Source organism: Metarhizium robertsii (genome assembly GCF_000187425.2).
Source record: "Metarhizium robertsii ARSEF 23 chromosome Unknown MAA_Scf_5, whole genome shotgun sequence".
NCBI classification, from domain to species: domain Eukaryota; kingdom Fungi; phylum Ascomycota; class Sordariomycetes; order Hypocreales; family Clavicipitaceae; genus Metarhizium; species Metarhizium robertsii.
This window is the reverse complement of record NW_011942193.1, coordinates 163,751-186,293: the sequence shown is the minus strand read 5'-3', so window position 1 is coordinate 186,293 and position 22,543 is coordinate 163,751. Positions and strand designations below refer to the sequence as shown.

The 22,543-nt window shown below is 47.6% G+C and overlaps 4 protein-coding genes across 4 annotated transcripts; 3 read left to right on the top strand and 1 right to left on the bottom strand.

Annotated features, from left to right (window-relative positions):
• Window positions 1-581: 581 nt before the first annotated feature.
• MAA_09537 (MFS1 family protein) lies at window positions 582-2,816 on the top strand (the record flags this gene model as incomplete). Its single annotated transcript, XM_007827535.1, has 3 exons — window positions 582-714; window positions 795-1,506; window positions 1,571-2,816. 3 exons carry the CDS (start codon window positions 582-584, stop codon window positions 2,814-2,816), a joined length of 2,091 nt encoding a protein of 696 aa, XP_007825726.1.
• A 5,312-nt stretch (window positions 2,817-8,128) lies between these two features.
• Window positions 8,129-9,435, bottom strand: MAA_09538 (Peptidase S1/S6, chymotrypsin/Hap, active site protein; the record flags this gene model as incomplete). The annotated part of the gene is made up of 3 exons (XM_007827536.1): window positions 8,129-8,768; window positions 8,828-9,096; window positions 9,181-9,435. 3 exons carry the CDS (start codon window positions 9,433-9,435, stop codon window positions 8,129-8,131), a joined length of 1,164 nt encoding a protein of 387 aa, XP_007825727.1.
• A 1,604-nt stretch (window positions 9,436-11,039) lies between these two features.
• Window positions 11,040-11,396, top strand: MAA_11187 (uncharacterized protein; the record flags this gene model as incomplete). The annotated part of the gene is made up of 1 exon (XM_011413167.1): window positions 11,040-11,396. One exon carries the CDS (start codon window positions 11,040-11,042, stop codon window positions 11,394-11,396), a length of 357 nt encoding a protein of 118 aa, XP_011411469.1.
• Window positions 11,397-19,572: 8,176 nt separating this feature from the next.
• Window positions 19,573-22,318, top strand: MAA_09539 (uncharacterized protein; the record flags this gene model as incomplete). The annotated part of the gene is made up of 6 exons (XM_007827537.2): window positions 19,573-19,747; window positions 19,801-19,950; window positions 20,009-20,259; window positions 20,297-20,800; window positions 20,861-22,189; window positions 22,256-22,318. The coding sequence occupies 6 exons, from the start codon at window positions 19,573-19,575 to the stop codon at window positions 22,316-22,318; spliced, it is 2,472 nt and encodes an 823-aa protein (XP_007825728.2).
• Window positions 22,319-22,543: the final 225 nt, after the last annotated feature.

The following is a 22,543-nucleotide window of genomic DNA, read 5'->3' as shown; positions in this document are numbered from 1 at the left end:
ACCACCGTCAGTGTGCATACCAAGTGAGGATTGGGAGGGGGCATAAATCTGCCTCTATACGGGGAACACGGCGCTCAGCTACATTCTGAGCCGATAAAGTTTGCGCGACCGACTGGACCTGCAACACCGTGTCATCATCGACTCGGGGATGATCCAGGCTTGCGCTTCCAAAATTCTAGACCCCTTCTATGCTGCTCCACTACATCTTGCTATTGAGCATTGTGTGGGCGTCAAGTTGAGAATCACGCGCAAAGTCGCATCCCATGTGGGTGGTGATGTTCCTCGAGACCAATGCGCGTGGCTGCTGTCACAGCTCGCACACACATCGAATGGGCTCATGCCATGGTCTATGTAGCCGAGCTTACCGAAAAAAAGTATTTTGTTGTAAATGCAACGATTTGCTATTTGTCTTTTTAGTCCGGGCATGGAATATCATCTTCATCGTTCTAGACCTGCGGCGTACGGCCGAGCATGCGCATACCCGGCCCTTATCAACGAGCATGTACCTTCCGCAACCAGAATAAACATAGCCCGTGCAGACTTGGAATATTTTCAAAGTTTTCAAAGAAAATCCTTGCGACATGTCTTCTCCTGCCACACGACAAGTTACATACGAGTCCACCACCACCGACTCCTCGCCAGAAAAGCGGACGCCTTCTCATTCAAAATGGAGCTTTGGGGTTCTCAATGACAAGACAACGATAGAAGTTCCAGGTGTGTATACCCGATTGCACATGTTGAATATAAAGACGGATATCAACCAAGATGCGACAATGCTGAGTCTGAACACGCAGGTTCTGTGCTGCTTCTTGCCGCGGACCGCAACGAACCTCTCGGTCTACGAAACATCCACGCGCGAACGTCGCATTCGTCTATCCCGGCTGGATTCCCAGTAGATCCCGATAGACACTCCATCAGACGGCAGGCACAGCCGGAAAAGAAACGGACCCAGGATGGCACTATTATCCTTGATCCGCAGCCCGACGAGTCGGCAAATGACCCCCTCAACTGGCCCGGATGGAGGCGGGACGCTGCTTTATTGTCCCTGGGCTTCTACTGCATGATTGGAGGCGGCATAGGATCCTTCATGGCCCCCGGATTTACCGACATTGCCCAAGACTACCATGTCAATGTGGAAACCGTCTCATTAGTAGTCGGTCTCTACATGGCAGGCCTTGGCGTCGGATCGGTGGTTGCGTCTCCAACCGCCATTCTCTTCGGCAAAAGACCCGTTTACCTTGCGAGCGCCGTCGTCTTCATCGGCACTTGCATTTGGGCCGGGCTGTCCCCTTCCTTTCCGTCGCTCGTCGTTGCTCGCATCGTCCAAGGCATTTCCCTGAGCCCCATTGAGTGCCTACCATCCGCTACCATTGCCGAGATCTTCTTCCTCCACGAGCGAGCGTACCGTATTGGAATATACACGTTGCTGCTTCTCGGGGGCAAAAACTTAATTCCCCTCGTGAGCTCTGCCATCATTGAGCGATTTGGGTGGCGCTGGATATTCTTGTTAGTGAAGACCAGGCGATTTCGATCCTGTCAGGCTCTTGAACTAGGAGCTAACCGCGTATAGTATCGTGACCATTGTGGCATGCTTAAGCTTCATGTTTCTGGTGCTTTTTGTGCCAGAGACCTTTTGGGATCGGACACCAACACGGGGTCCTACGAAGCGGCCAAGTTTTTTCCGCCGCTTCTCGTCACGAAGGAGCATCCCTCCTCCAGAGCCTCCGGTATCAATCATTCCAAGACCGATACAGCCCGGTGGCCAAGAAAATGCCGCTACTGCTTTGGGTGTCGGGCAAGGAAAAGGAGATGATGGCAGACAGTTGGAGATGCCCATCGGCGCTGTCGGCGGAACGACGACAACCATGACGCCTGACGAAATACAGCCGGTTGTGAATCAACCAGGAGATCATGGCAGTCAAGGTGATGGGCCCGTCAAGAGTGTTGAAACTAGCAAAGTCGACTGCGTGAAATCTTCCAATATTGATTCGGAACGGGGTCAAGTTTCAACAGGCATGGCTCTGGCCACCCAAGCATACACGCATAGACTTCGCCAAGAACCTGCAGAGTCTTTCAGACAACAACTCAGGCCATATCACGGCCGACTAAACAAGGACAAGTGGCTCAAGGTCATGGTGCGCCCCTTTATTCTCTTTGCATACCCATCCGTGCTGTGGTCCGCCGCGGTCTATTCATGCTCCATCGGTTGGCTCATGGTGATATGCGAAATCATGGCCATTATTTACCGCGACCCAACATCGTACAACTTTACTTCCCTGCAGACAGGTCTCGTCTACATCTCCCCGTTTATAGGTGGTATTCTTGGAACTGCTGTAGCTGGCAGGGTGAGCGACATGGTAGTCCGGGCCATGTCGTCGCGCAACGGCGGGCTATATGAGCCCGAGTTCCGCCTCGTCATGGCAATCCCAATTACATTGGCTACGTGCACTGGACTCATGGGCTTTGGGTGGTCGGCAGAGGAAAAGGACCACTGGATAGTTCCTACCATCTTCTTTGGCGTCCTCTCCTTTGGCTGCTCGCTGGGCTCAACAACGTCTATTACCTTTTGCGTGGACAGCTATCGTCAATATGCTGGCGAGGCACTCGTGACGCTAAACTTTGCCAAGAATATCTTCCATGGATTGGTGTTTGGTTTATTTGTCTCCCATTGGATGGTTGACGAGGGTCCGAAAAAGGTCTTCATGTGGCTGGGGATAATTCAGCTTGTCGTGCAGATTACCACGATACCTATGTTTATATTCGGCAAGCGAGCCAGGCTGTGGACGGTGAGAAAGAATTTTATGGAGAAATTCTAGATTTGGTTGCTGTCTTTCATGACAGATGACTGGAGTATTAGCACTCTTGCCAGCCGATTCTTGTTCTCCATGATAATATTATCTCGATTACAGTGTGAGTGTTGTCTCAGACTAGTGTTGAGGTTTTCATGTTATTAGTATATCGACACGTCCATATACGTTCTATATTCCTGGTTGAGGAGCTTGCCGCCAGACGAACTGGCCAAGATGGGGCCCAACATACCCTACGATGCACCATAATTGTTGTGTATAAGCAACCGAAAACTGGTTACATAGATGCAATATTATCCATGCAACCTAGGGTGATGATTTCCCGTAGCTAGCATCACCCAAGCTCCCAAGTCCAATTAAACTTTTAATTAAATCACAGCTAACGTTTGTGGAATATTATATTTGTCCACTGGGAGATCACATAGATAGTATAATAGAAAGCGTGAGGGACAGGTACCAGAAGTGGTCAAATAGTTTTTGCCTCTGACTGCAGTTCAATCTGCTACAAGAGCCCAGTGAGGGTTTGGAGTAATAACTCAATTCACCTAATAACCGTCTTTAGTAGGGCCCTCTCCTACCAGTGTGCCTCCAGTCATGAGGCAGATAAGTGGCCAGCAGCCGACAGGAATATAGCGACATGCTTGTCAACTAATCTCGATAGTCAAGCTGCACATATCTTTGCCAATTGCTTATGTGGGATTGACCCTTGTTTATTTAAAGTACGCAATTTGTTGCCAGTCACTACGATTGACTCGGCTCTGGCGCAATTCGCCTTGTTTGTAGCAGGTTGTGAGCAAACTGTTCTATAAATTACACCACGTACTGCTTGGATCTTTTTGTTGAGCACATTGAGATACGAGTTATTGAGACCAAATTAGTTAAGCGTGAGGTTGCCAAGCCTTCTTCGTACGGCACAAGCCTCAACACCTCAGTCGGAGGATGTTCGTTCGTCTTCTGTCGAGCATTATGCCCGTAGTAGTACTATTTCTGTCTTATAGAAGAGTTGTTCTGGAGACTTCAACCATCATGACACTTGACTCAATGTTCGGAGCTTCAGCACCAGAAAAAATGTCAACACGACGGAAAAATAATCAAGCACCATTAAATACAATATATTACGACATTGAATACTACAGAGGATCTGTGGTGTGCATGAAACTCCTCGGCCAGTGGTTAACAGTGATGATGCCTGCGGTGATGTGATCGAGACAGGGAAAGAGGACAAATTATGCGGTCGGCATCATCAGAAGATATTTCAATGTTTCACGAGGCAAGTAAAAGGACTGGCAAGAAGTAGGGCCTACAGGCTGCATCTGGTGTGGCGTATACTTACAACACATATAATTCGCAGCCGAACTTGCTCGACTCCACCATTTCGCAAAATCACAAGATAGCGGAGCCTTGAACACCACCACGATTTTGGATGCATCCCCGGCTAAGATGAGTTAAATGCACTGCGCTTTTGAGGGTACCGCAGACCCGGTCTCAATCCTCAGAGGCTTGAAGATATAACTGAAAGAGACTGTGCCCCTACGCCTTATACCATACCGGTTATTAAACCAGACGCCACGCGAGAGCACTCACTCCGTTCTTAATACGGGATAGTTGGCTTATTGGAAGAACAGCTCATTGATGCAGGAAGAACGCATGAAATATGAACTATGCTGAAGGCTACCCTGACTAGTGCGAGGCATACTATTTCATCGTTTCACTCGCAAATAGGTGGCGAGATCACCATTATCAATCAGTAAATTACGTCACAAAGCATACTTCCCAGAATCCTTTTGCTCATGCTGGCCAAAGCTTCGTAAGATGAGAAGGCCCAAATTACCAGTGCATGTGAAAAAATAGAGGAGGAAATCTAGGGGCCCAGAGGTGGTGTGGCCTGCATCAAATATCCTTGATTCAACGAATTCTACTCTGTCTTGAGGAGCTTCATCGGACCTTAGGGGGTGTCCTCCAAGGTGAGGAGGGATATAATTTGGAAATCTGAGTACAGACTCATGTATTGTAAATTACACCAAGCCAACAAGATACATCATTTTGTGACGCATCAAAATCGTCGCTATTGTCTATGTACTAAAAGCTAGCTGTAACGGTTGAATGTGTCGAAAGCAAATACCATGGACGCAACAAGCATCATGACTTTCTATACATTACAGTCATAAGTATAAATACCCGTTCATTCCCATACCAACCCTCGTCTAGGCCGAACCACGGAAGAACATTTACTGTAAAACTCTACCAACCTCTCAAGCTTTGAAAACCCTCCAAAATGCCTGAAGAGCCAAATATCAAAAAGAAATGGGACTGGTACTGTTGCGTTTGTAAGTTTACTGCTAAATATGGCAATATGCCCAAGCTAATCGTGTACAGGCCCTCCTACTTTCGGTGTTCAGATAAAGAATGATGGTTCCGATAACGAGTGTAGGATATGCTCGCATGAAAAATGTGCTGGATGCCTCTAGTTGGTCTGTTACTGCAGCATTAGCCATACTTGGACTGAAACAGATCGGTATATCTTGGCATATCAACTCAGATACTATGTAATCTAGCAAATCTATAGGCGATAGTCAAGGATATATACCACAATTTCTGGAAAAGAAGATGGATCTGGCAAATTGTTTTCATTTCTGATCACGACTACCTCGTTTGTCTTTTATTTAGCCTTCTATTCCCAAAATCACGATTATTTATACGAACAAAATACGGGCCCATGGAGCCTGTCAATGTCAAGTCGCTCATTCAAGGCAACAGCTATATCACTCCACACAGGCAGTATTATGCCAACCTTTGTGATGTTTTGAACGATTTTACTACCTATGTAGGAAATCAAGAGTCGTACATTTAATTTAGGATGGGGAGATATAATAGCCTGGATGTCGCAAATAATCCATGATCTTTGATAGGCCACATAAAGCAAAATGTTAGTAAACCAACCTGTGTTCTTGGAAACATCTGCGAGTTAGGGCCTAGGACCTCACAAGTTTAGTAAGAATAGTACAAGGACACGAACTAATAAAGCCGCTTCTTGCAAATGTTGTGTCGGCAATTTTTAACTCACTTTGCTCAGTGTCTACGTGATGAGGAGAGATTACGTGGTCGTGTAGTCCGCGTAGAGATGAATAGATCTTCCCCTCACGTAAACCCATGCATTTAAACCTTGCTCGCATTTAATCTATTACACGGAAGTCACGTTGCCATAAGGCACGGGCCAAACCTTGAACCCGACGATAGTTACAAGGGCTCGAGACCCAGTTGAGGCCTTAGGCTTCCGGGCTCGCTTGCTCACCGCTATTTAATATTAATAAGGGTAATCTGCACTTAAGGCCTTAAGAAGAACTAAGGACCTTTAATATTAAAATGAATTATTAGCTGAATACTATATTGTTCTAAGTCCTCAATCACAAGCCCTGGTCACATAATCCATGCGTAAATTGGCCTCGCCCCGTTGGTGTCTACGAGTATCTTTTTAGGCTGCTTTACGATCTTGGACCTTAGCTCAACATGCCTCCGTTCAATGGCGATTCTAACTATGGCTCGACGCCTCTTGCTATGTTAGACGAAGGGATAAGAATGGCGATTCGCAACCCTCTCCAAAGACTACACAAGCAAGAACTGCCTACATGGTATCCGGATATAGAAGCAGCTCTGATAAAGCTCATCCGGCTGGGAACGAAGATTTCCAAATACTCTCAAGCATTTGAACCTAGGCGAAAACTAATTGCACTAGCCGATACTATCTCTCCTTTTAGCTCTATATATTCGGTTATTAATACCCAGCTTATTCGGAATACCCGAGACTCTATTACCTCACGTGTTGATCGTGGAAATTTGAGTCTCGTCCTTGCTTTGGTAGAGGGATGGTTAAGATCGTGTGAGGAATATATTCGGAAAGAATCCAGTATACGCGTCTATAGCGATATCTCGGCCTTTGAGGACACCCATAAAGAGCTTATAACAGCCGCAACCCAGCACACTGCGGAGAGAATACACGTCCCAGACGATTTACTTCGCCTATTTGACATCTTTGGGCTTATCAAAGGTCTTGATTCTTCAGCCCGAAATAGTGAGATGCTACCAGTCGACGCCTGAGCTGGGCTGCTCAGGCGACGAGCTGAGATACGAGACCGACTCTTCAGTGGCTACAAGACGCGAAGGATCTATAAAGAGGTAGCTGGTATGGTGGGTATCGGCACAATGAAGAAATTGTTACCGGATTCAAGCCGACGAGAATTTATTTATATGGGCGGCACCAGAAAGTGTGAACGCAGCCATGAAATGAAGCCATATTGAACAAGAGGCCGGAATGGCTTGGATATGTTGAAGAAGAAGGCCGTCTACAGGCCAAGAGTGGCCTGGATATCAAGTTGTACTGGGCTCGTGGGTTTATTTTATGAGCATCATTAGAGCACAATAGTAGATCGAGTAGGCTTTTATACCCTCACGATTCAAATTACTTGTTATTCTGTTCGGATGTGGTAGTCCTGAATTTGGGCATTCGTAGACAAAAATGACTGATAAAATTACGCCCTGGATTAGCATCGTGATAACAGCCCCCATAAATAGATCGGCAATCTTCTGCTGGGAAACCTATTCTAGACGATGGCGCACCACGCAACTGCCAGACTTTCCCATTCTTGAAGGTTTGAGAATCAGTCCTAATAAATACATTCGGGACTCATTACCCAACGAAGAAAGACTGGTGGGTAGTGTTGAACATGAGATAGCATCACGCGTAGGCTCCAGCCTGCGCTATCCATAAATAGCTTACTCTGCCAGCATCTCTAGGCTACAGAATCAAGGCATGTTCTGTGCTTTTGGCGTTCAAATTGCTGGTTGCCCATATTTACCTACGTCTTGAGCTGGGAAAAGTGCTGGTGTCCGGCATCAACTCTGTGGGGACTCGGTGTCTACGCCTGCAGCTGATGGTTGTTGGTTGTTGGCTGATGTGACAAGGGCAGGGTATATGGGCTTGGAACGGTTGGTTCAAAATTCAATTCAATACGCAACTTTGCGGTATCAAAGGCCCTTGATCTTCTGAGAGATCTTGGAGGATCAGAGGTCTATAAATACCAGAAGTCGGCGAGTCCTAATATGCTGACAGATTCTCATTGTATGGCCATTTTTTGTCAGCATATTACAAACCTGTAGGGAAAATACAAGACAAAAAGAATGCTTTAACAATAAGTCGTATAGCGTGACACTATTATGTTCAACACTGCGAAGCATACTACACCTAGTCTAGAACAAGAATAGTCGACTTCCCATCGTTGCTATTATTTTGAATCTAAGCTGAGCCCCAAAAATATACTTCTTATCTAGAGATCTTGCTTAGCACACCGAGCAAGGTTCACCAGATCCCCTACATTCAACTTCTCCTGTTCTTTGCACACCTTTGCGTTGGCTACGCACTGATCTGCGCGTGTATCTTGGCCCGCGCATATTTGTATTCTGTCGATGCATTCAAGGAACTCTAGCTCCGGTGCATCAGGGCTCACTTCACGAGCCTGGCAGAACAGTAAGGCGTTGAAGCACGGGATCACGTCATTTTCAGGGCGTGTGCAGTGCCTCACAGCAGCAAGCCTAGAGCTAGCCCTAGAACCAAGATTGTCGTTGATCCAGTCGATGTAGCTGCCAACTCTGGTAAACACGGTGGGAGTCTTATTGCAAAGATCGTCTTCGTATCTGTCCTTGATGCTCCATGACACGACACCAAGCAACTCCCTTGTTTCCGGGTGGAAAAGAGGACCACCGCTATCCCCCTTGCATGGATTCTTGCCTTGTCCACCAGCGCATATTATGGTATCTCTATCACCTACACGTTGGTTCTTGTACTTGGCGGCACAGTCCTCGCGTGCGTGAATGTGAAGAACAACCTTGCTAAGTTTTTCAGCTAGGATGATGGGCTTCATTTCTCCATCTTTAGGAACAGTTGATTCCAGAGGGGTTTGTGAGCCCCTGTCCTGCCAGTTAGCATATATACCAGACATGCTGCAGTGCTGAGCCATGGCACTTACCAGCCTGCAGCTATCCCGGTGGAATTGACCACGGCATCCCCGCCGGCCGGAGGAAGCCCGGCATAGTCAATAGTGTCGCTCTTCTCAATCGGAGTTGATAATTTTACGATGGCTATATCGTTTTCTTCCCGACCGCCCGGTAAGTCCGCGCGTCTTCTACATTCATCCCACGGCAAGTCCACTGGGCAATCACTGGGCGCGCCTGGTTTGTAATTGGGGTGCTTCTCGACAGATGCAACAGTTGCATTTACTCCCCCCGTCTTGGTGGACTGTGGCAATTATTAGCTCTGTGCTGCTTCATATTTCATCAGCTGCACTAAAGTACTAGACTGAAGGGTGGGTAGTATATGTACCACTGTGCCCGCTGTCACAGAGACAATTTGGATCTCATCGCTGATAAGGCAATGAGCAGCCGTAAGAACTGTGGTGCTGTCTAATAGGCTGCCTCCGCAAACATGAGTCCCGTTCTCATCACAAAGACTGACAATAAATTTGATTTCACCGTCCGGAACATCTTCACCGCCTACTATCCTCTTATCAATAGTTGCTGCTGCTGCTAAAGTAGCAAAAAACGTGGCGGCTAGTGTAATAGCCGTACTGCGCACCATTGTAACGGGGAGTTCACAGTGGGTTGCTGAAAATGGGTTTGTAAAAGATGATAATGTGTAATAGCGAAGGCTGTTGTTTACTATTGATAAATTGTAGTACTGTAATAATCTAAATGAATACCTTGCTGTATTTATAGAGAATGAAAGAAGCTCAAAAGACCAGGCTCGCAAAAAACAACCAAGTATGAACGACTCATGAGTATAATCTATCTTATAGAATACTGAGGGGCTCGTGGAGCACCTATTCCAGGGGTTATCAACTAATCAGACAATAAGGTTAAACAGTGCCTTTTTAAAAATTAGCTCGTAATAGTTATACCAAGAACCCTGTTCGGTATAAGAGGCTATATTACTCTGTATACTTGACACCAATAATGGGTCTGCTTGCCCTTCTTTTTGGAGGGCGCCTGCATATTAGGGCTAATATCGCTTGAAGGGGCTTTTATTGAGCTTCATGTGTAAACTTCCTTAACCTGTTAATCTTAGTTTTCCTAAAAAATGTGTTCATATCTTTTTAGCTACTAAGTGGCTCGTGGGGCCTCCTCTGCTAGACAATTTTTTCAGTGAGCGAGTCTCCACGAGCTATTTGGTAGCAAAAAAGATAGTATTTACCAGTAAATTTTTTCAGTCAAAGATCATGTACTGGCTTTGTTCCGTCAAGGTACGATATGTGGGGCCCCCACTGCCCCGCGAGCCTCTCGGCATTTTATTAATTAATCTCCCGGATCCTTGTGCGGATATTAAATCCTAGCGCATAAATTGCCGTGGAGTCCTGCGGGAATGGCACGATGTCGAACGAAAATGGATCAAGATACGTCATCCACCCTCAGGATTGGAGTTTTACTTTTGACCTAGTGTCTGGTGTGATTTCTGTCGCCTGAGGTAATGAGCGGTCTAGCTGTTACAGGTTATTTCAGGACAAAAGGACTCGAAAATCAAGCCGCGTGAACAATTATACCTTATAATATATAACGGTCTAGCGAGTATATTGACAACTGACTAGGTGGTTCTAACAAATATCCAAAGCTGAGGAAGACAGAGAAGAAAGAACAAGAAAAGGAGAGCTCTTGAGCTCCTAACAGTCAATAGTGGTACGTGTCGGAATTATCCCCCATGCTGAGATATCCATCAACGCTAACATGACTCTTGGGGGATGATATTGGGTCGTCTAATTGCGATGATAACGACGGGGGCGTTGGTGCACTGTCTTCCGTCTCAATGCCAGCATACCATAAACTTGACTCGTCGGAGCCCGAGCCTTGCTTCTGCGGAGTCTATAACTTCCAGATGTCCTCTGTAGCTGCATAAGGACTTGGTTTCGTGTCTGGTGTGCAGGCCCGTCCAAGACTGTCAAAGAGATGGCTTCTATGACACATGGGTAAGTGCCCGCAAAAGTTCTTGGATGTCAGTCATCTTGCCTATGACCAGACGCTCTAACCGCCTGTGGAATTCGCAATGCACAGCCAATTTCTTGAAGCTATTGACCACATAGAGGTGTCGCGTCAATAGAATATAGACCGGGACTGTCAAGCTGCTGGAAAGATTTCGGTGGGCCACCCCCAGCCCGCCATACGAGTCAAGTCTGGTCCGGTCTGGTCCATTCAATGTTTGATCTCGGCCTGTATACCCGAGACTGGAACTCAGCTCGAGGCGCCCGCGCAGCCCTGTTCCGAGGCAGCTCCCCGGTGGCGATGACCGACATCGGCGTCAATTTCACCTGCACGCCGAAGGATGGCCCAGACACCCTCATCGTCACTCACCCGGACGTGAAGGACCAGACCGGACAGCAGCTCGACGAATTCCCCGCACTCCTACGACGCTTCACAGGAGCAGCCGTCACAGATGCGGCTAAGCAGCTCGTCGACGAGCAAGTCGCCGCCTACAACGAGGCCGCCAAGGAATTTACTACTGGGCCAGAACGCGACTTCGCCAAGCACTTCTCCAGTAGCTTCCTCGAATAAGGGAAATAAACTCTGACCAACCAGTTGACACCAATTGCACATCTGGTGCGTATTTGCACCAACCTATAGCAGCATTGCCGCCAATGCCACTGCCTCTCCGACTTGAATTGCCACCAGCCACAAACACCGCCCACAACATTGAACCCATTGACCACACAAAGTCGACCTGCTGAGACTTATCGCCAAGAGCAACGACCACCGGTACCTCCGGGTCTTCGTCCGCCTCCAAGCCGGCGCTCCGGCCAGGAACCACATCGGCTACGCCATCCGAGCTCATCCCGCCAGCAAGACGGCCCTTGACGTCAACCAAATCCTGTAAGTCCTCCAAGTGAACACTGGATGGGCCATTTCCAATATTTTTAAAAGTTGGGTGGAGTATCGGGTTATTTTTGCCCGTGGGTCAGATGGGAGAATTCGATGGCTTGACTGGAAACCGGATGGAGTTGTCGTTCGCTTCGATAAGCATTTGTGATTTAGCTGAATGCCATGTGCTCATGGCGAGGACGTGGTATAGGCAAAGAGGGCAAATTGGGCTCTTGAAGCTGTCATGCCGCTGCCTCTTGTGAAACGATGATAGCTGTCGAGTAGTTTTTCAGCGCACGAGTTTGCGTAAAGCCACGGGGCCTGGAAGTTAGAAATAGAGGAGAATATGGTTCCACCGCTGGATCTCGATCTTGTAAAGGACGAAGTTACATGACATGCCACCCAAGGCCGAGACATGTCCTCCAATACATCCTGCCAAATCGCTATACTCGCAGTCTTATACGGGTCAGCTAACACTTTGCTTGAATATTCAAGTTCTTAATTTTCCTAAAACCTTAAAGCTTATATAAGCTTAAAAGCTTAAAGCTGTAAGTCAAGTTTTAGCTTTTATATATTTATTATTAGGTTTACGGCCCGTGCCTTGATAGTAACGTCCGGTGACTTCCGTGTAACTATAAATGCCTTGCTTACCTATAGCTATTAGTAGAGTTGGGCTGTGGACGACAAAGAAGTTGGAAAATGGCGTTTCAATAAAATCGCAGAATATTATGTCAATACCCTCTCCGATCAAGCTTCGCTAGTCCCAAGTGTCGCTATTTTCGATGACGCCGGGACCCAAGGCAAACACTGAAGGGAAACGGGCTACCACTGTTGAAGTTTTCCCATTCATTGATGCAGCAGTTTAAGAATTCTAGATGCGTTGTTGACAGGATAATGTTTACGAGAATCATGGTCCCTGGGCGTTGCAACATATTTATCTACCCGCTACCTGTCGCTGTTCTCAAGCCTAGGCGCCTTAGCATTTGGGTTTTTGCAATGGTATGATACGAGTCGGTGGAGGCGGGGCTAGTAACCTCTGATTTACGAAATTCCGAGTTATAAACAAGGAAAGACAATAACACAGTCCTTGGTCTATGTGGTCCTGTCGATTATTTTTAACTGTGAGCCACGCAACAAACCTCGTGGCATGATTTTATTCACTAATACTAATCCGAGTTATCCGAGAATTCCAGCTCGCTCTGAACTGTAACTGTTCCCGTTTCGGTATTGTACCCCATATATCCCTAACGATAATTTATCGTTTTGGTATAGAGGGCTTGTTCCTCTTGTTGATATCTACTATGCTATGCTGCTTTTACATGTCCGCGGGTCATTGATTTAATCTTGACATCACACTATTATTATAGAATCTCGGAACGAGCGGATAACCAATCCGTTGGACTTGGTCGACACCTCGCAAGGATCTGTGGTTCGCATTCGGCTATTCGGCGATTGTGGTATCCGGCATTTAGATGTCTCAAGTCCGGACTCTCGGATAACTAGATCAGAGGGCGAATAGCAAAATATATATTTTCCACCCTAGTACCTTGTACTTAAGGCAGTGTACTTTGAACTTGCGTAGCAGCTTTATGACGTATTACCTAGTAAAAACGTCCTTAACAGTTACTGGCGCAAAATGTAGCGTTCAGTAAAAGTACTATACTTTATGGCCTGACACATATTAGACTGAGAGTTATACAAGGTATCATGCCACATTATTCCCGGTTGATCCGGCCACTTTTGGCCCATGATTATGGGCAAGTATCACAAACCTAGGGCTTGCTTCGGACTTGGTTGGAATCGTGGTAATTCCGATTCTCGTGCTCCGACTCGAACTTGCCCTGGTCTTTGTAGCCCTGCTATACCCCTACTGCTACGAAATCAGTACCCTTGTGTGTTGGTAGCTTAAGTGCGCTTGATATAGAGCCTTGAGGTGAGAATGAGTCCATTGCGAAGGCCAGAAAACAACTCAAAATATTTGACAAGTATCCACTGGACTTTTGTTGAGTATAAATAGGATGGGAGATGCTGTTCAACAAAGATCTTCATCTCAGACTCATTCTTCCTTGATTTCTTTACATTACAACAAGTAATCCTCGCCGAAATGCAAGTTACCACTTTCCTCGTTACTGTCTTTGCTGGCCTGTGCTTGGCCACTCCAGTTGCACAGGACCACAGCTCTACGTCTATCTTCGGACTCAATGATAATTGCCACCCATTTGTGAGTACCACTATCTTTGGCTACTTTTGAACGTATATCATGTTTTCTAACATATTACAAAGTCATGCCGAAGACTTCGTGGCTGCGTACTCGTCGACGAGGAGAAAGAGTGCTTTTACTGCAACCCCGACCCTGGTTGTCAACTTAAGACAAACTAATATCACTACACACGAACCCGATATAGTTTATACGCCGTTGGTGTGAGCTGGGGATACAAGAGGGGAGTGTCAAGATCGAGTTGTTTATTTAAGGTCATAGTAATTATTATATTGCTACCTACTCGAGTATTTACATTCGTATTTAACCTTTGCTTATATAGAAAATTTACGGTCTTTTGTCTTATTTATCCTGTTCTTAATATGCTAGGTATTACTAATCTCCCGTAGGGTATAGTTTCCATTTCAAATGTCTTAATCAAACAGTTGAATTGTATACTAAATTAAGTTCTGAAAATCAGGCTGCCTTTTAACCGGGACGCTTTTCAAATAGGTTTTCATGAGCGTCTCACTTCCGGCGCTTAGTGCTGCTGGTAGATTGCGGTCTGGTAAAATACTGAACCAGTGCTGCGCAACTACACACCGCTGCGCCTTAATTCGAATATACATATACACAAATACGTCAAGCATCGCAAGTACAAGGCACAGTAGCTTAATTAGAACCAAGGCAAAGCACAGCGTAGACATCGTTGCGGCTGAAAGGGCCTACAGGGCTTATACACGGTTCACACTTTACTGCTGCTGAATTAGAATGCAATAGCTACACGGCGCAGCTACTCAAATCAGGCAACGAGAGACTCTTCATTTGCTATTGACATGAAAGAGCACTTGGTGGAATCATACCAAGCTAAAAACCTTACAGGCAGCAGTTGCTGTTGCCTCTCAGGCATTTATACTGCTCTTGTTTAGAATGAGCGACTCGACCTTGACGTCCATGATACCTCGAGATCTTAACATGAAATTCCCCTTGAAGACCCGATCGAATAACTAGTCCCCTCCCACACCCAATTGCAAACACCCACAGTCTGGGCATTGAAACAGCCAGTTTGCGTGCTATACGGACAATCACCCTGATTGGAATTTGTCAAAAGATTCTGACCGTCGCCGCCAGCCGTAGTGACCATGAACGACTTGAATGCGGGGTTGCCGGGTGCGCACGTGTTGTCCCAGATATTACGGGTTCCGACGAACTGGGCGCAGTTATTGTCCGAGTAAAAATTGACGATGGCCGCATTGGTGGTGAAAGCGCAAGCGATGGCGTGGAGCGGGAGATATGAGAGCTTCATTTCTAGGGATTGCGCGTGAGGGATGTGGTAGGGTAGAGTCAGGTGGAATGCTGGCTTACTGTGACAAGGCCTCGTAGAGGGCTTTTGAATAGCTTCGAATTTTATTTAATAATTCAATGTTGTCTTTTAAGTTTAACAGATCCTTGGGAAGTTGAATCTAGGACCCCGACCTACGACCCGAATATATACATGATAATCTAGGCGTGTGTGACCCGACTTAAGTGACGGGGACATCTAGGTCATAAGTACCAAGTACCGTGGGCTTCCATCCTTGAAACCTCGACTTGTTGTGATCTGTCACAATGCATCACTTGTGCTAAATGCTGACGCAGCCGGCTCCAGCTGCATCGCGATATGACCGTCTTCGGGCGTTGTGACACCTACCCGTGTGACACTTGCTGAAAAATGTCTTCATGGTTGGTAGTTTGAGGGGAAATATCGAGACTATTTTGTGACTCAACGTGCTAAACGGAGAGGAGCAATTTCGTTCTTCGTTGAACATGTTTTGCTAATGCGAATCCCATCCATTTCAGTACTTGCACACCAAAACGGACGGATCGCCAGAACAGACACCTTTACTGTGCACGTCTGTGGCTTTTGTATAGAGCGGCTTTTAGATTTTACGATGCTCCACTAGAACTACTGGAGGAGTTTCCACCGGGGGTAATGAAATTGTGTGTGTGAGCATGTATTGTTCACTCGTACTACTAATGTTTGTTAACTGTAGGCGGTGCAACACATCTTACCAAGATGTCTCTGGTCCGTAGACTTAATTGGTCCTCGGCGATCAATTGTCGCGCAGGACACTAGTCGCATTTGACAGTTACCACATCACAGCTCAGTTATCCGATATGACAAAAGCCGCCCTCAAGCGTGTGCAAGTACAGCCGAAAGTGCGTATCCAAAGGGAGGGCTCTCGTGGAAGCATCATTAACTCTGACTTTAAATCTTGTATTGCCCACCACTTTTTGGCAAGCTCCTCTCCAATGATGAAGGCCAAAATTACAAGTGCCCGACTCGGATATAAAATCTCAGGCTAGAGTAAGGTAGTCACTTGGTGGAACGCTGCAGCTTACGGGCAAAAGATGTTTGGTGCTTCGCCACTTTTGTCACCACGGTGCGTGTTCGAGACATAGCTTGTCCCCACGTCACGCACCAGACATGTTGAAAATATAGAGACGAAAGGTCCCTAGAGATTGGCTGTGCAATGGCCAGTCGGATGAATCGGGGCACTGGGAAGAGCCAGCCGTCATTGATGGAGTACAGCTTACCTCACGGAATACGTGCCACTTCACGATTCGAGTGAGATCAGTACATACAGCTGGCTCATTGAACTAATACATGCACATGGTATTGATCCTATTCGTGACATATTGACAAATTCATTTCTAGGCTGCGCCGTCACACATCTTTTCGAATTGACCCTTTGATTCCCGTGCATTGAGCGACGCCGATGGGTGGCCAGCCAATATGACAACTTGCCTGGCACAAATCGGTGAGTACTCCGTACCTCAGATGCTGAGAGGGTGAAGCAAAATCCTTCACGAATTCTGCAGTGTCCAATTTTGTCTCGTAGTGATGAGCTGGCAGGCTGGCGATTGGGCAACGTGAAGCTGAAGGACGGCGCCACATCGGGTCTTGCCTTTAACGTCAACCGGTCAATACTTCTGGACATCAATTGATCTTTTTTATATGGAGCGAGTCACACCAGAGCCAATAGAGTGGGCGTGGCACGAGTACATAGATGACAGTTCCCTCGGCAATTCTGCAACGTCGGCTCCGTCGGGTTCGAAACATGGACAACCCTTCTATGATGATGGCGTTGACGTCAGTCGCTGTGATGGCTTTGGTAAAGCCGATTATGCTGACCAGACTCTCTGGATCATTGCTTTTTAATTGCCTAAAGGCTTTGGGTGCTTATAGGATTACCGTACAATATGGATCGGGTCATCTGTCCCGTCCTCAAACCGGAGAGAGCATACCAGTTCGTGCCGCGGCTGGTGATGATGGTCAGTCTGCGATAGGGCTCGGTCAGAAAATTGATGTAGTAATTGACGTGAGGCAAGCCCGCCACAGCAGAAAAGGCTACCCATGGATAGGTATATCATCGAATGCAGTCACTTCTTCTCAAGCCGACATGCTCGGTTCGCAGAGCAAACCATGCATGGAACGGAGGGGTCGACGAGAATAACCAATACGTCGAGATGCAAGAGGCAGCTGAATAGTTGTACAATACCAAACCTCTAGGGATATATAAGGTTTACTAAATACCTCATGTTGCAGTCATTGTTACTCGTCTCCCTGTACTAGCAAGATGAGGCGGTGCAAAAGGTCCGCGAGGACCTTGACGGGCGCCCCAGCTGCCGGGCTCAAGGCCAAGCGCGAGACTGGAACTTCTGGAAGCTCGACAACATTAGCCGCCAGCCACGGCACAGCCATAAAGGGACATGGGCTAATTCCGTGCCGCAAGAGGGGACATGGATGCTCCCACGTGCAGCAATGAATATGTCAAGTAGCGTCAACTGGTGAATGGCTCGCGGCCCGGTAGACGCACTTGCACCTGCTACTAGCCCCACAAGTATATCCTTAATAAAAATAGAGTGAATCGCGGTAGGTTTTGATGAAATAAAGAGGCGTTTAGATAATTACACCAATTTCTTGATAATACTGCTATAAGTGGCTATTTCAAGCTATAGCCCTATTAAAAAGTGAATAATGTTTACAGAGATTTTTACTATTTACTCCCGCTGTCATGTCTTTACATGTCAACGGTATACTTGAAATTGATGTCTGGTACCTGTGGGGCTGTGAATGCCGGCGGCTACTGGGCTCCGGGCAATTCACGCCGGCAATTGCCGATTACATGACTCAATAGATCTGGCACGGCTTGGCAACATTGAATAATCGTCGTGGGCCAAGGTACCCTGCCCGCTCAGACTTGACTTTCCCGAATTATCTCCGCCAACATCAACTTGTAAAGTGCCCATTCCGATTGGATATCATGTTCTACCCCACGCAATATGCAGCTCGCCACGTTGGGAGCCGAACGGAACATTGAACACGAAATATTTTACTCACATTGAAGAAACCTGGCAGTGGCTGATGCCCAATCGGAAAAGAACAGTGACCTTCTTAAAGCCTGACCTCCAGATACTCCCCTCGCAGTTCAGGGGTAGGGGTCTTTGGCCGGTAGGCTGAGACATCAGTCTCCTTGTGTTGATCTTGACTGTGAAAGAGTCTGGTCTGGTCTGATATTAACTCGTTACACGTGGACTCTTGCCGGCAGTTGACGCGTCTGATGTGCGCTAAGACCCAAACTTTCTAGCAAGCGGAATTTTACCTCGCCTCCACTTTGGAATTGATGCCTTTGCGTCCTAGTCCTAGACTTCACTCTTTGACGGAATATACCGCCAACGTCAACCGGCCATCTGTTTGCATAAACGTATAATTAAATTTGCATCAAAGTTCCCGCGACTTCGGCAACTCCATGACTCCAAGGAACGGTAAAAATTCCCGGAACATGACTCTCTCTTCCTCGAGTGGGGAGCACTACGACAACTTGAAGCACCCCCCAGCAGAAGAGTAACAGGAAATATTTCCTAATTAGGCAATATGTGACCGCAGCAGCTTCGGCATCGAACCAGCGTAGGGAGGGCTAGCCGTGGACTAACCAACTACCGACTTTGCCACCAAGTCTGTTTCAACTAACAGCTCCTACCAGACTGAACAAGACAGATTGCTTTTCTGCTACAAGATTCGAAGGCGAATGGTAAAAGCTCATGTCACTACGAGCTCACTGTGTGACAGCACTTGGATATCCCAGTGCCTCAACTTGAATAATTCAAGTTATTCTTTAGAGAAATAAAACGTCGCAGTAGTAAGAGTGCTGTGTATTACGTGATTGCCTACCTCACCCAAGCACTTTATCTTTATGCAATTGCACTTAGCTAGTCAATCCAGCGGGAGGCATAGTAATGCTAGATCCTTGGCAATCATGTCTCACGATGTCAAGGTAAAATAGTCTGATGAATTCGTCTCATGCTTAGCCACACGACATCATGGGTAACACCTGCATAATAGCACAGCCCTCGCGGCATGCTAGGGCTCAAATGCCGTGCCCACAGACAGTTGTCCAGGTTCATGCTAGAATATCAAATGATCGGCCTCCATAGTCGTCAACCTCACAGTATGAGGCCAAAGAACATGATATATAAAGCTGCCTGTGTCTCCTGATATTGCTTTTAGACCCAAGACAAAGGCTCTTGCTCTTAAGGTCAAAAAGTCCAACCCCCCCAGCCTGGGACACGTAAAAATTCACTTTCTTTCTACACCACACTCCTTTTTTTTTCTCGTTGCGAGAGCTTGGCAACATGGCTTCGGCTATCAATTGGAAGCGCTTGCTTCCGCATTTGATCTCCTTCTTTGGGGGGTTTGTTCTGCCCAGCGAGCATCGACAGGCTGAAATGGCAGACGCGTGGGTTAACCACACAGGCGAGAGTATTCGTGGGCTCGTGGACTCGATTCCCATTCTGGGACATATTGACGGTATAACACTGCTCCTGGCTGGATATCGCCATGGTGTATCTAACAGAGTATAGGAATCGTTCACTTTGCCATGGGAGAGACGGAAGAGGGTATTCATGCCGAAGAACAGGCAACTCGCACCATTTTTGTGCTGGGCGGTGGTGCCCTGGGCGGTCCTGGGGGAGCAATGGCTGGCGGAGCATTAGCAGACGCTGGCCTTACTGGTTAGTACAAGTGTCGCAAGAGTCGAAGGCGGTGCAGACGAATAATAATCCTCCTTAGGAATCGAAAGTCTTCGCCACCATCGTTATGACCCTCAAGGTTATTTCGCTGTCGGCACAAACCTCTATCATGATTTCGACGACGTAATTCACAGGCAAAATTTGACTGTGGAAGATGTTGACAGAAGCCTTGACAATCTCCAGGACGACCTCTTTGATCTGCAGGTACTTGGACTTACCGATGGTCTGCCTGCTGCTGGTAGCAAGGGCAAGGTGTCGCCAACAACAACAGCAAGTCCACTGCTCCAAGCCGTACTTTGACGCATTTTCGCTAACTCTGCACATTTAGATTTATCGTGTTGAGGGTAAGAGCATTGTCAAGGATGGCGACAAGTTCTTCGCGGGCGACAACCAGCGCATCTTCAACTATCAAGGCAATGTCGTTGCTCGTGAGCAGCTGCCTGATCTGAGACCCATTGAAGAGCTTGCAAACAAACCTGGCCCTGAAATACCCGAGGGTGACCCGGCGCAAAATGAAATTCCTGGCAAAGGAAAGGGCAAGGGCAAGGGCAAGGGCAAAGGTCAAGGCAACCAGGGACCCGACAGCCTCGAACAAGAGCTGAGAACATTCAACCGAATCGGTATTGATGGAAAGCTTTTCAAGGACAATGGAAAAGTCATTTTCCTCAACTTTGGACAAAGGGATCGAATGCTGGGATACTATGCCCAGAAACTTATTGACCACAGGACCCTCGTCGAAAAGTATCGAGCCACGTTGGAAGCAGAGCGACCTGGCGGAAGCAAGACGGCAGTAACCGAAAAGACGCACGATATTCGGGTCAAATCATTCAAGGTATTCCCAACGTGAACATTGAATCTGTAACTATCCAAAGCATACTAATGCCCTTTGCAGGTCATGACGCGCGACCTCGAACAAACCGAAAAGGATGCCATCACCGAACAGGAAAAGAAGGTCTTCAGAGATGCCGAAGCCAAAGTCAGAAAGGCAGAGGCCGCCGTCACCAAGGCACAGGCTCAGATTGACAAAGCTGAGGGGCCCCAAGGATCCAACCAGCCCGATATCGACATTCAAAAGGCCAGGGCCGACCTCGAGGCAGCCAAAGCCGACCTGGAAAAGGCCAACGCAGAGTTCGAAAAGGCCCCCAAGGACAAGGGCGTCCTGGTAGTCGACGTCAAGGCCCCCCGACAGTATGGTCTTCAAAACTGGCGCTATACACCCATCTTTGAAAAGGTAATCCCGGGGACTGTCGACGTCAACACCCCGTGGATCGCATCGCTGCCTACACCAATTCTCAAGCTTATCCATGAAAATCCTGTTGCGCTCGGAAAGATTCTCACCTTCAAATACGCGCGCACTGCCTCGGGCACCGGCGCACAGTCTGCGAATCACTTATTCTCCAAGAACCTGCAGTACGTCAAGCAAGACGACGAGATTTCAATGGAGGCCGTGACCCCTTCCAAGCTGCTTCACTGCCGCCACGTGAAGCAAAAGATTCACTCCTTCCAGGACGGCAGTGACGACTGGATCGAGCATTACGAGTACTTGGTCAAGTTTGACGAAAACTCCGAGCCCGAGTGGTATCCCGCGGATCTCATCTCCCCCGATCTCCGGCAAAAATTCTACGACGGCGTGGTCAAGTCTGCCAAGCCCATTGCCAATTTCAAGGGCGGCAAGGACGGCCAGCTGTTTGTCCAGTACGAAGATGGGACCGAGGGCACCGTCGACAACAACCAGGTTTTCTGGCAAGAGTTTGACCCCTCGGAGCAGGAGCAGCTTGACCCCCGCGAAATCGATTCCATCTTGTACCACGCCCAAAACACGGATACCCGCTTCGATGGCCGGTTTCACCTCAAAAAGGACGACGAGTTCCCTCTAGCCAATGGCGCGGGGGCAGTAGAGTGGAAGAGCGCGAGCGGCAAGCCCATGTATCTCGGGTCCGCTATTGACTTTCACGGCACGGTCCATCCTTGCATGGTTGTCGCCGACGAGGTGCCGCATTGTGTTGGGACGTTTGGCGGCCGGGCAGAGCCCCATCAGGGATCGTATGATCTCCTGCCTTTTAACCCTGATACCATGGAGTGGGTGGACTCGTACGCGGGCCTGATTCCAGAGGGTAGGGAGGGCGTCGTCGGCGGATATGAGAATAACAGGCAGCCGCTTTACCATGCGGTGACTAATGTCAATGGACATTGGTGGGTTGGCAAAGCCGGACCTCAGTTTGTATGTCGACCTAGACGTCTGTGCTCTTCTGTTGGAGTTTTATTTGCTAATCTGTCTGCTTTGTAGAATGGATCTCTTGTACCTGTCGGCGGCGAAGAGATGGGTTCGGGGGAGAGCTATATATTGTAAGTTGGTCGTGATTGAGAGTTGAATTTTGTAGCGTGTGCTAACAGTGACTGCAGGGTTTGGAAATAAATACCGCCGGTTTAAAGTACCGGGGTGCTTGTCGCCATTCTTATTCACTTTGGTATGTGCGCTGCTAGTTAATCTTCTGCTGACTTATTCTTGTGCTTATATCAAATGGCAGTTGAAATATTCCATCAGAACGTAGTGGGGTGTCACTGGAAGCTACTT